The 13,898-nt window shown below is 42.3% G+C and overlaps 1 protein-coding gene across 1 annotated transcript in view; it reads right to left on the bottom strand.

The window, feature by feature from the left end:
* Positions 1-2,921: 2,921 nt before the first annotated feature.
* rem2 (RAS (RAD and GEM)-like GTP binding 2) overlaps positions 2,922-13,898 on the bottom strand; it is a 31,296-nt gene continuing 20,319 nt past the window's right edge. Inside the window, exon 5 of the mRNA XM_031310557.2 lies at positions 2,922-4,532. Within this exon, the coding sequence (XP_031166417.1) occupies positions 4,210-4,532 (323 nt within the window). The 3' untranslated portion in view covers positions 2,922-4,209. The remainder of the gene's footprint in view (positions 4,533-13,898) is intronic.

Genomic DNA, 13,898 nt, shown 5'->3' with positions numbered 1-13,898 from the left:
GTTATGGCTCCATAGCAGGCGTTTTTGTAAAAATAGGCTAACGATTGTGTCATACCCACGCGACTTTCTGTCGCATAGTAGAGAAATTACCGTATAGTACAGGAGAAGCTCGCAGGCAGTTTCGACTTACATTAGTTGTTTAAGTTTAATTACTAATGTTAACTAGCATTTTAGTTAGCAATAATTAGCCTGTGCTTATGTTATCTCCTTATCAGTCCCTCCAGGATTTCACGATGTCGCAATCGGGCCAATTCACGCATCACTGCGAATTTGGTGCGACTCGCAACTTCAACCAATCACAGCAGTCCCACGTGCACTCTGAGAGCCAATGACCAATGGGGAGTGAGAACGGGTTGATCATTTCCTTGTTTTTGATATGAAGACGAGACGTGTGTGTGACTCATTTACCAACAAAACGTACAGCAAAAGACCATGCAAACATTTCAGACCGTCTGATACATTTTAACATCAATGTAGACTTTAACGATTTAAAAGTCGCTGAAGTTGCTGTCGTTTCCATCCTGGCTGCCGGCTCTCTGCAGCGGGTGGGGCTATTGCTCCATGCCCCCCGCGACTGACGCTTGCACACACACAAACACACACACAGACACACCCGGTGGATGCAGGAGAAAAAGGAGATGAGACGACACGATGACCTAAATTGAGGACAGCTACGCTCGTTATTATAAGTGCAATGATAAGTTAAAGTCAGTACTTTATCAAACCGTATGAATGTGTGTCCCAGCCCAGGCCAGGATAGGAAAATAACTAACAACGTAAAGATCAACAACCACTGACAGATATGTTCAAATTATAATTAATAATTATAATTATAATAAATTATTATCTTTTGTCTTAAATCCACCAGCCATTTTCATATTATACCAACATTTACAGCATCCTGAGCCTTTTTGGTAAGGTTACTAGGAAAACTCAGCCAAGAGACCAGAAGACTTACAACTTTCAGACAGGTTGCTCACGTCACATCTACGTCTTCGAGCTCAGTTGGAGGCTGCGCAGTAACGCTCAGCCCTCACCGGAAAAGTGCTTCTAACGGCCTTCACTGGTCTCCGTCCAGAGCAACGGGATCTGTTGGTCCATTTTTCCTTTTACTGTCTATGGTCGTAGGTCGTAGCCCTATGTCGTAGCCGCATGGTCGTAGCCCCGTCCATCTTGATTTCCTGATTCAATAGGCAGCTGACCATGTCAACCAATCAGAGGCTGTTTTTCTGACTGTTCTTTGGCGTTTTACGGCAACCGCAATGTTTGTAGCTAGATGCTGCCACTTTCCCTCCTGTGTTACTTACCAAACATGAAACAAATGAGCTGAAATAATGATACAACAGCGTAAATGTAATAATTTACGCGTGAATTGTCATTTGCGCATTTGGGTAGTAGTAAGGAGTGTTTCTTTTATTTATTTTTATTTTGTTTTATTTTAGGCCTATGTGACTTTTTTATTCTTTTTTTTTTATTGACATGAAGTGATGTCAGGAGAAAGGCAGCTCGATCAGCCAATAGATAACCCTAACCTTGTATGGGCTTGTATGAAGTGTGTGTGTGTGTGTGTGTGTGTGTGTGTGTTCTTGTTTAACTATATTCATGGGGTCTAAGAACCGGGAATACAGACAGCTTTGTGGGGCCAAAATGCTGGACCCCACAAGTTTAAAGGGCTGTTTGAGGGTTAATACTTGGTTTTAGGATGAGGGATAGAATTAGGTTACGGTTAGGGTGAGGGTAAGGGTTAAGGTTAGGCATTTAGTTGTGATGGTTAAGGTTAGGGTAAGGGGCTAGGGAATGCATTATGTCAATGACAGGTCCCCACAAAGATAGTACCACACACTATGTGTGTGTGTGTGTGTGTGTGTGTGTGTGTGTGTGTGTGTGTGTGTGTGTGTGTGGTTTATGGAGCTTATGGACTATGGAAAAGGACTACGGGTTTTTCTGGGAAAGAAATCTAAATAGCTTTTATTTGTGTTAGTTACAGTGTTTATTTCTGTTTCCCCTGATTGCCAAGACTTGGGAGAACATCTCTGCAACATATGATTGCCCAGGTAGTCCTGGTTGTCTATAACTTGATTGTGCATCACAGGGTTGAGGTTATGCAAGCATTATTACACAAGGAAACCAGGTGACACAAACGTTGGAAAAATGGCTTAGACCTAAGAAGGTTACAAATTACATAAAAATAATTCCAGGGCAACATCACTTTTCCATCCAGTCCATGTTCTTGTTACTGACAATCCACAGACAGGAGCGGTTCTACACCATTTGATTGAAAAAAACATCTACATATTAGAACACAAGTGAGTTGAGACAGGTAGTTAAAAGTAATAACAGTTAAAATAGTTAGCTTGATATAACTAAGTTAGCTAATGGATAAATGGTTGAAGTAGACTAGTTAGCTAATGTAATGGATAAATCTGATCCATCTGATGAATGTAAGTCCAGATTTCACTCTCTTTTAGTTCTGTTGGTCTCTACCAACAGAACTAAAAGCTAGGTTTGCCTGACAGAAAAGGTAGGGAACCACTGCCATAGTTAAGAATCTGCTGCTGGAGACACCTTTTGGTTTTTACATTCTCATCTTTAAGCTGGGAACTTGACAGATCATCCAAAACGCACGTGTTCTGTTCTGTATTTTGAAATCAGGACAGTTTATATATCGCTTTGTCTTGGTTCATATTCTCCCAAGATACAATTTATTTTCAACCTGTGATTTTTTTTACAGCTGACAAAATGCTGACGTTGCATCTTTTTGCTGCGCTGTCCTAAATGGAACAACTGTCCTGAGAGACCATGTCACAGTTCCTAGAGAACCTGTGAATCATCTGATGACCTGTCACGCCATCCCTCCACCTAGTCACGGCTGTAATGAGACATTCATTTCATAACGTTATAAAAAAAGAACAAGACACTTGTTCAGGATGTCAAACAATAAATGAATTTATTCTCAGTGGAAAGACGAGAGTGCTTAGTAGACCGTGACAAACAAGTGAGAATGTGTCAGTGATGCTGCCACGCTTGACAAGATATCCAAACGTTTCCAGAACGTTCTCTTTTGGGTCACCTTTGTGGTCAGCCCCCCACAGTATTCAGTCTCAACATACATAATAATGCCAGTGGGTAAAAAGAGAAAAAAATTAAAAACATCAAACAGCCACAGGTAGATTAGGTTTTCTCTTGTTTGTCCTCCTGTGCTTCAAGAACATCTCTGTGTTCTGTGACTCAGCATCCATTGAAGAAAAGTTCAGTCTGCACGTCTTATTCCTCATAGCCACTTTGACCTTTTTACTTTCACTCCACATCTTTCAGTAAAGGGTTCTTTGTGCTGATCGCTCATGAGGCATTCAGCGGAAATATGGCTTGGGCGCTGATTTTTTTAGCCTTGTATAAAAATCACAGATGGACGTATGCCATTGGTGGTATCATCAAACACTTCAAAATCAGTACGGGACACAAAGGTGGATGCACTGTGAAGAGTGTGGCTAAAAAATGCGCACACAAGGAGCATTTTGTTTCATATAAATAAAGGGTCTTGCCTTTGAGATGGCATTGCTAGAGACACTAGCTGGATTGTGCATTAGCTATTGGCTACTGAGGTACCGTCAATCCAGTGTCATGGAACTGTAAATCCTACAGGGTCATGTCTTAGATCGTCTACTCGGCATGCTATAAAACAGGGTTCACAATAGATATACATTAGATTGCTATCAGTCTCTACATAATCAGTGCGTGCTACTTGGGTGTGTGTTTATTTGTGAGCCCCCTCCCGTTTCGCCACAGTTAGTGTCCAATCAGCATCTTGATGTGACTCTCTCCACTGTTACTAATTTTCTCTCTCTTTGTCTCATCAGGTAATAAGTGCTCGCTGATTCACCCAAGCTGGAGCAGCAAATCAAGCACACCTCATGATCTGTTTCTCTGTTGTTCTCTCCAACCTGGCCTCTTTCTCTTTCAAAGTTGGTTTCACTGGCGACCCAGGCTGATTTCGGCTCTATCTAGGCTATCCAACTTTTTCTCTTTCTTTCTCTCCCTTCTCTCCTTTTCTGACCTTAATCTGCCAATGCTCATCTGCTCATCCCTACTATCTTCCATTTTACCCTCTTCTTCTCCTCCACATCATTAAATCTGGTGTGTGTGTGTGTGTGTGTGTGTGTGTGTGTGTGTGTGTGTACATATGTGGGAGTGTGTATGCATGTGTGTGTATCACAGTGCACTGAGGTCGTGGCAGGAGCGAGACTTCTGGCGGAGGATCTTGCTGCCCCGGTGGCGGCTCATCTCCCTGTAGCGCCCCCGATCGCGGTCCCGCTCTCGACCATACGATACCAGCCCTGACAGGAAGCGCTTGGCCCGGCTGGTCAGGCTCTCCCTGCGGCCCGCCCCTGGCTCGCCGTCGGTCCACCCGGGGCCCACGCAGTCGCCCCTTGCAGTCCGAACTGCAGCCTCCAACAGCTCGTTGGTACCGTGGTCCAGGGAGGCTGAGAGCTCCATGTAGAGGCAGTCGAACATCATGGCACTGGATTGGGCCTCTGGTGAGAGAGGGGAAGATGTTTGTGTGGCGCACATTTTATATAATTGAGGCTTCACACACTGGCAGCTGCAAATGGCAATTAGAGGCAGCAGTTTGAAATTTAAGGACATTGGATCATGAATCCAAACCATCCACAATCTGTTAAAGACCCAGCTGCTGTGTGATGTGTATCAGCATCACAATACCTCTGGATTAACAGCTCACTCACGGGTCTTTGGGAGACTCTATTAGAGTCTTTAGTGTTACATCTGTTGCCCCAAATTGTGACAAATTGAGACAATCTACAGCATCTCACTGTGTGGGGAAGGGACACTCCTCTCTGTTTAGAATGCTTTTGAAATCTTGACTAATAGCCATCATGGTGAAAGAGAAATAGTCATAAAGGGGAAAATATTTTATTGGGATTGTGATTTCTTACAATGGATACTACTGCCAAAGGAGTCTGGTGGCTTTGAAGAGAGCATAGATAATGGCTTCAGCTCCGCGTCGGAAAGGGCTGTATGACGGCAAGGTAAAGCAGTCAAAATATTCCAAATGTAGCATACACTTAAACTGATATATTTCTAGGTGGGCCTTTTTGTAGGTGGCTAAAATGACTACATTTAGGCTAGCTGGTGCCCCTGTCCACAGCAGGATAAGGACAGGTGACTAAACGTGTTGTTGATAAGCCTCAGTATCTCAGCTCAAAGCTCCTGTTTGTCCCTGGTCAAACAAGCCTGGATGATAAGAAAAGCTAACAGATAAAGAACAAATGGGCTTCAATGTCTGCTCAAATAGCATTTTTTTTCAATTATACTTCAGCTTTTGTTGATTGCCTCTGCTCTGCTCTCTCAGAGCCAGTCTCCGAGCTCTTGAGCAGATGTGTACAGAAACAGCTTTTAAGGATTATTATTGGTATTCATAATAACTGCATGAAACCTACACTGCAACACAAAATGACCACAAAGTGTTGGCGGCTGGAAAATGTCGCTGCTATAGATGACTTTTGTGTTGTGTAGTCAAAAGATTTTCACTGAAAAATCTGCAGGAAAAAAAAGACCCAGGTTGTAAAATCAGAAAATGTTCTGGCATGGTTAGATATAACAATCATAATTCAAGGTCCTCTTGTAAACTTTTTTCCGACGTTCTTTATCAGTCGATGGAGTTTGCTCAGCTGTCATGGAGATAGATCTGTTGACAAAGGACAGAGCAAACGAACTTCAGAAAAAAAGTAAGCTGTACCTGAAGATGACACTACTAAATACTCATGCCTCGTTAAACCTAAAGCCTTGTTAATATCCCTAACTATGGTCATTGCAATGTGACATGCTATTCTGGTTTTTGGTGTGGCTGCATTTACACGGCATGAACATAAATCATATAACACAACTTTTACAATAAACAGAATTTTGATCTGGTCAGAATAATCCAGCCACAGCTGTCGTCCCATAGCAGTGTCACCTAATAGTGGGTGAGGTAAGAGAGAGAGGAAAAAAGACAAATCCCAAACCAGGTCAACTGGACTTGTCCTAATGAAGCTCAAGCTTTCATTCACGTCTCTCTCTTTCCTAAACTGATCAGCTGATTCGGGGCGTTCACTCTTCAAATTAAACCAACCAGAATTGGCCATTAATTCCATGAGCCAATCACATCATAGCATCCCTGCTTTAAATCTGTTCTCTCTGCTGCCGTCAGTTGTCATTTCAGGCAAATCGTGCAACCCTCCTACTCCCCTTTCACCTCCGGTCATCGTCATCCACGGCACCCTATAGGTCCCCCTCCGGAAGACCGCTCCTGTACATCCATCCAGTCTTCAGGCTCTTTCACCACCACCAGTGTTTAGACTCCATCGGGGGATATACCCACTATTGGCTTCTCTACCCCTTATAAAATTATTTACATAGCAATGGAGTCTAATCGCCAAAGACTATGTACATTTCAATATCGTGTGATGTGATGAATAAATTTATATTTTTTTTGCACCTTTCAACGAAGTCTCTCCTGATTGAAATAGCTACGACAGCTGATTAAATTAAACCACATCTTTATAACCTGAAACTGAGGGAAGAGAGGAAAGGAAAGGAGATGAAAATTAGGAGAGGAACGGTAAGTATTAAGCATGAGAGGAGAGGAGAAGTGTGCAGTCAAGGAGACAAGGAGAGGACAGGAAATGAGGAAATAAGGGGAGAGGAGAGGAGAGAAAACAATGAGGGGACAAAAGGAAAGGACAGTAGAGAAGAGGAAAAGCATGAGAGGAGAGGAGTCACGATGAGAGAGACCCGAAAATGAGGAAATAAGAGGAGAGGAGAGTAAGAAACAAGAGGAGAGGAGACAATGAGAGGACAAAAGGGAAGGGAAGGACAGCTGAGGAGAGGAAACAATGAAATAAGTTGAAGGAAACAAGAGAGAAGGGGAACGGGAAAATTAAATGAAACAAAGAAGAGAGGAAAGCAGAGGACATAAGACGAAACAATTAAGGAGCAGGGAGGAAATAGAGCAGAGAGAAGACAAGAAGAGGAGAGGAAATGTGGAAATAACAAAAAAGAGCAGAGGAGATTAAACAAGGAGAGGAGAAGAAAGCAAACAAGGAACAAGGAGGGGAGAGAAGGAAACAAGAGAGAAGAGGAGAGGAATTGAAATAAGATGACAAGATAGGAAATGAGAGAAGAACAGAACAGAGAAGCAGAGTGGAAACCACGAAAGGAAATAAGGAGGGGAGGGGAGGAAACAAGAAAGGAGAGGAAAAGAGACGAGATGAAAGAGACAAGATGAAAAAAGTAATGTGTGAAAAGAAAGTGTGACAAGTAAAAGGAGAAGAGGAGGCAGAGGGCCACCCAAAGATCCCTGTGTGCTGACAAAGAGAAAGCAAACAACAAGTTATGGAGGAAGAGACAGACGGCGTAAAGTGAGAGAGACATTCAGACAAATAAGAAGAAAGATGTGAGACACAAAGACAGACGAATGAGACGCTGAAAGGAGAGGACAGGCAAGACGTCAGATCAAATGAACAAGCAGGAGGAGAGGAAGGAGACAGAAAGAATGCCGACTAAGCGAACTGAGCCAGAGTGCATATTCATCAAAGCCCTGAGGAGCAGGGCCACACCAAAGCCATATTGAGCAAATGACAGTGTATCACTGTGTGTGTGTTACAGCTGGATAGAGATATGTAGGGGGGGGAGGTGAGAGATAGCAGAATAAAAGTGTCACTGAACATGCCATAAATAGACTTTATGACTTCAGCACTCTGCGCCAGGGCCCAGCGGCTCAGGATGTTAGCCGGGCAGGCCAGTCAGCCTCCTCCGTCAGGCTCACATATCAGAACGACTACATGTGGTCCATCCAGAGAGAAAATAAGAACATCATTGTCAGGCGCCCCAGGAACAGAGGAGGAGCATTTCCATATTGCTGACCACGTCGCTGCTCCTGTTTTATGAAGATAGTATATGCTGAGTATAGGCATCTCTCATTATTCATTCCTCACCTCCCCACCTCCTCTTTCCACTCATGTCATTAAAAATACACCAACGCAATGACTGAACTTGAGTCAACAGCGATGTGCAGTCACCGATGCACACAGATTTTACACTTGCTGCCTCTGTTTAAATTACACAACAAAGCCAACCAAACAGGATTTGACCCCAGACTGTGGTTTCCACACATCCAGCGAATAAACACACACTCACACACACTTTTCTATTTTTATTGTCCTTGTGAGAACCTTCGACTGACTGTATTCTTTCTCAACTGTCACCATTACAAGACTGAAGTTAATCTAAACGCATGGCCCAACTTGTCCTATACAACTAGCTTGAACCTTAAATCATACCGTTAATGAAACCTTAATCTTGTTAGAACTCATAATCTTAAACTCGACTCCTTGTAGGATTACACCAAAAAAATCAAAGGGTTAAAACAATAATGACTATACAAATTATGACTGTGCATTTGTTTTTTTTAATTACAACTGCTGATTATTTTTTCTAAATACACGGTATTTAAAATCTTAAAATTTGAAAAAAAATATTCCTTTATGTTGAAACCACTAAATAGAAAAATATTGCAAACACATATGATTGCCTCTGTAACATATTATTTTGGAGACCCTGTCACTTCCTATTTTGATCACATGTTACGTGGCCTCATGAAGCATCCGTCACCTGGTATTGTGGATTTGACACCATACTAAATATGGCCCTTCCTTTTAGCTCTGCTTCAGCCTTCACCAACTCCTGAGGAAAATATCAGGGACTTCTCAGCTCTCTTTGTCAGCTACTCATTTACTTTGACTCTCTGCTGTTTTGTGATGCTGGTACACTTGGTTAGCTGAGCTTGTTGGCAGTGATTTTATATGGGGGTTTACTGAGCAGGGTCTCAGTCATACAGCCTATGTCTATCTACTATTGGAAAATGAAAAGAAAGAGCTTAAAGTAAAAGCGTGGTAGAGCTGCAGAGATGAGGGTGGGTTCTCAGTGGGTTGACTAGCAATCTTTTCACATTACAGGGAGTCATTTGACTGGTCTGGATGAAATCTCGTGAGGAGTCATTTCAATTTATTTTTTATCGGAAATTTGAGTTCACCTTTGGTCACAGACAATTTCTGCAATTGCAGGTGAGAACATTTACCTTTAAAGCCTTTCAGGACCAGCAGCAGTGGTTTAGAGGGGTAATTTAGCAATTTCTGAATAGACACTATGAAGGGCAGAATTTGACAAAACGGGCAGGCCAGGATCATCTTCTATAGAGTGCTACTGTAAAGAATAACCTCTTTCATACTGGCAGGTCAAGATATTACAAAAAGGGGACAAATCCGGCGCAAAATGAACCTCGGGGTTAATAACACGTGTACCGAGTCAACCGTTCTCTGATATATGTTTTCATGCTAATCGAACGACGAACGCCGTGCAACCAGTAACCAGTAACATAGCTCAAGCGCGGTGTTCGTCGTTCGACTGGTCATGACTGTTTTCCCAAGATGGCGCCAGCCTGTACACAAGAACGGTAGTCTTTCTAAACTATCTTTTTAATAAGCTGTCTGTACACTTACAAAGTTCTCAATGCTTCAGTTTACCTGTAGGGACCCTCATTATGCTACCGTGGAAGTGTGGTGCTATTTTGAGCCTCGTTAGTGGTATAGAAATAGCTATTTCTTTTACTTTACCTTTGCCCTGACGACTAGCGTTATAAGGTAATTAGCGGTTTGCGATAAAACTGGTCACATTCGATTAGCATGAAAACAAATCCCAGAGAACGGTTGACTCGGTACACGTGTTATTAACCCCTAGGTTCATTTTGCGCCGGATTTGTCCTTTAACATCACCTCAATGATGTGTGGAAAAACCAATGCATTGATGTCACACTAGCTATACAGCCTCCCTTTGTAAAAAATATCCTCTGTCTGAAGGTCTAAAAACTCAGTGGTTCTTTCAAGGACAGCAAAACAAGCCCCACTCTCCGCCAACACACACATAATGCGTTCCACACATCTCTTTGAACCGAGTCTCCCGTTCATACACACACACCATTCTCACACATTCCATTCCCTTCGTCACTCCTCTTCTCGTCCCTCTTATCGCAGTCCTCACTACAAAACAACCGCGCAGACATCAGGCAGCGAGAAGATGGAGAGACATGAAGTTGTGCATCTGCATGTTCGCTGCGTTCAAGTACATACAGGCAGTTGTGCATGTATGGCGAGTACAAAGATACATAAAGATAGTAAGAGCAGCGGCGTCCTGTAAGAGGGAGATAATCCCAACAGAGATGTGCCATCTGGAAAATAACAAAACCAAGGACCCAAGGGACACAGAGAAATGGAGCCCCTCCAGAGGATTAGATAGGGAGGGATAGGGTAATGTTTGCAACAGCAGCAAAAGATGTGTTTTTATGTTTGATAATGTGACAGTAGATACATTTACAAACCAAATGTATACTGCAAGTACACACAAATTGCAAAGATGACTGTAAAGTTTAAATGTATATACCATATAAACTTTGGATGCAAGTCAAGGTTAAACTGTGCTGTCAGTCTGTGCTCCTTCTCAATACAGTCACTTTCTATTTGAAACATTAATGGAATCCAGACAGTGGGATGGTCCGCTAGAGCTACATAAAAGAAAATCCCCATGAAGTCCAGCAAAAGTATAATCTGCTTTTGGTCCGATCTTGGTCTGATTTTTAAGCATCACTAAATGGATTCAGTACAGCATTGTGTGTTTCTTCTTCAGTGATTTTTCTGTTTGCCAAGATCTTGCTTCAGTGTATACACATGCCTATAAAATATTCATGCCCATGGACTTTTATAGTCTACTGAATGCACACATGTAGTGAATGTTTTCACTGATTAGTTAGCAGGCTAACATTTGCTTATTCGCACAAAGCACCGCTGAGGCTGATGGGATTGGGCTTATTTGGTCATGGACAATTGAACATTTTGATCTGATGATGGCTTTAGATCAGGGGTGGCGAACCTGTGGCTCTTGAGCCGTATGCGGCTCTTTGCCTGCTCCTGTGAGGCTCTTACTGTGTGGCTGGGGGCTGTGTCATTGGTTGATTGTTGTTTTTAACTTTTCTGAAACATACAGTATTTCAGATAAGTAAAAAAAACACATTTGAATGCATCTGCCAATACTGCCAATACATTTGCCAGTTATTTAAAAATGGAAAATAATGCAGCAGAGTTTTGAGGACAGATTCTGCAACCTGAGGAAAAACAGCGGCCACAGATCACCTTCCTCGTTAACCCTTTCACTGCTGAATCCGACTGTTTGAAAGCCCCTTTAGTGACAAATGATTGAGAGAGTTGCTTCGAGAGGCCACAGCCGAGTTCAAGCAAGACCTGAAAAGGACTGTGGATAACAAAGACTGTCAGGTTTCCCACTGAGTCAATCTAAGTGAGAAAAAAAACTATGAAAACTGCTATGTATTATGACTGTCATCAGATCTGGAAGACACTGTTGCTGTTGTAGTGTGGATGTGCCTGTGTTGTGTGGCTTTTTGCTATGGTGCGTTTTTTTTTGTGGCTCTTTATACCTAACTGGTTGGCCACCCCTGCTTTAGATGAAAAGTTAGGGGATCACCATAGTGATTACAATTCATCCTGTTGGGGACATGTCTGGACCAAATATGGCAATCCATCTAACCGTTGTTGAGACATTTAATTCAAAACCACATGTCAACCTGCTGTTGCAGCTATAAAAGTCAGAGATCATCAAAGGATTACATTATGATTCATCCGAACAAAATTTCACAACAATCAATACAATATTTGTTGAGATATTTCAATCTGGACCAGAGTGGTGGGCTGAGAGGCCATCTGACTAACAGCCCCAATGCTAGCATGGCTAAAAAATACTGTCCTGTTTTGTATCATGGTGGGATTGGCTAGCCACATCGCTGCAACAAATTACTAAAGAAAAGGACACAGTTCGATTAGTGCGTAGTTTCTATCGCCCCCATGAGCAGGGGCGGGGCTAGAAGGGGGGCACGGGGTGGCCCGCCCCCCCTGACAGATGATTGCCCTAGTTGGAGCAGGGTTTCCCGCAGCACTTCGTACCGTCAAAAAAACAAAAAAGTATATGAGCGATATCCGCCATGTTACTCGGCGTCCCATTTTCTCCCTTTCATTCCAAACCACAGTTGACAACCTGCAGGTGGAGGCGGTGGAGACAGGCTCAGTCTCGCAAGCGGTTTCAGGAAAGTGGCTGCATGTGTCCGACAATGCACAGAACAACGGTACAAGCCTACAGCTGTCCGTGGACACAGAGTGAGGAAAATATGTCAGCGTTGCGCCAGTGTTTGTGTGTGTGTGTGTGTGTGTGTTTGTGTGTGTGTGTGTGTGTGTGTGTGTGTCGGCCCGCCCCCACGAAGCTCCGATCTGCAGAGGAGCAGAAGCTGCACCTTTGCCAAAATGAAGACTGAAAAACAGAACTATTTTGGTACAAACATTTACTCGCCATGTGGCAGATAGCCATATAGATAGATTTAATTTATTAATTATATATTATTTAAATTGAATATTTAGTGTTAAATAATTGTTAAATGTAGTACAGAGTCTGTAGTCTATCGCACAAACACTCGAGGAATGCTGCAAACATTTGACAGCCAGTAGGCTATGAATTGCCTGGGAGAACATACGTGTCACAAACGGCAATTCCACAACTGTACAACAGCGTGAAAGACGACATACTAAAGGAGATCAAAGACATATTGTGGATATTTAAAATGTCTTCCAGTTCCAGTGTTAAATATTCTTTAGAAATAAAAGTGTATTGATCTTTGAAAAGGTGTACCTGCATTAGATGAAAATGGTCTCGGAACGACAATATTATCGTTTATCGCAATAATTTCTTGGACAATTTATCGTCCAGCAAAATTTGTTATCGTGACAGGCCTACTTGTCACATGACCAATTAATTAGTTTCCATGATGACTATTCAAAATTCTGATACGCTGACTGATTATTGGTCCCCCCCTGTGCCACCCCAGTTTAAAAATCCTGGAATCGCCCCTGCCAATGAGGAATTCTAAGTAATGACAACAACACTGTCGGCGCGTCCACATCATACAAGCCTTCTGTGATCACGCATCACCCCCACCCCTCCTCCACGCAGTTGCTAGTAGCCAAGGAGGACACAGAGGATTAAAAAAACATGATGGACTCTTCTGAAGAGGTAATTATCTTCACTCGAGTTTCTATGCGCGAAAGTCGCCGGACGACACAATCTTCTGAACAAAGCCATACTGAGAAATACAGAGATACTGTGGTGTAGAGCTGATAGTCTTAATTAGCTTTGTAGCAACTCATTTGGCAATGGCTTGAATGTAACGGACATTCAATAATTTCAAAAAGTTACGCACTAAAGCTTTAAATAGTCAATGCAGTGTTTGGCCCGTAAATGTCCGAACAAAGTAATAAAACAAGACTAATCAAATACTTTGTGTTTTATATTTGTTCCCAACCTGGTCACTTCGTAAATTAGTTTTTCTGTTTATCATTCTCAAAAAGCCTAATTACACCCCTTATGTTTCAATGCGGTAAATCAATAAAATATAAAAAAGCCATGGGGGTAAATATATTTTAAAGATATTCTTTATTTCCATCACTTTAATAGATTATATCATTTTCTCCCCACAAGGAGTTTACCAACAAAGCATATCCCTGGATATTGTAAACAGTGAGGAAATTGAAATATAATATAGATGCCAAGAGTCTTTCTAATGGAGAGATTGATGTCGGCTTGGAGGAAGATAAATGGTAAAATACCAGGGCAGAGAGACGAATGAGCCAAGACAGAGAAAGACAGAAAAGAGGGTAAAAAGAAGTGATAGATGAGATATTGCACAAAGCACACTACCATTGTTCTCCATGGGAAAATGTATATGTGTG

This window comes from Sander lucioperca, chromosome 9, assembly GCF_008315115.2.
Source record: "Sander lucioperca isolate FBNREF2018 chromosome 9, SLUC_FBN_1.2, whole genome shotgun sequence".
Classification (NCBI taxonomy): domain Eukaryota; kingdom Metazoa; phylum Chordata; class Actinopteri; order Perciformes; family Percidae; genus Sander; species Sander lucioperca.
Note: the sequence above shows the minus strand (reverse complement) of the source record. Positions and strands in the feature narration are given on the sequence as shown.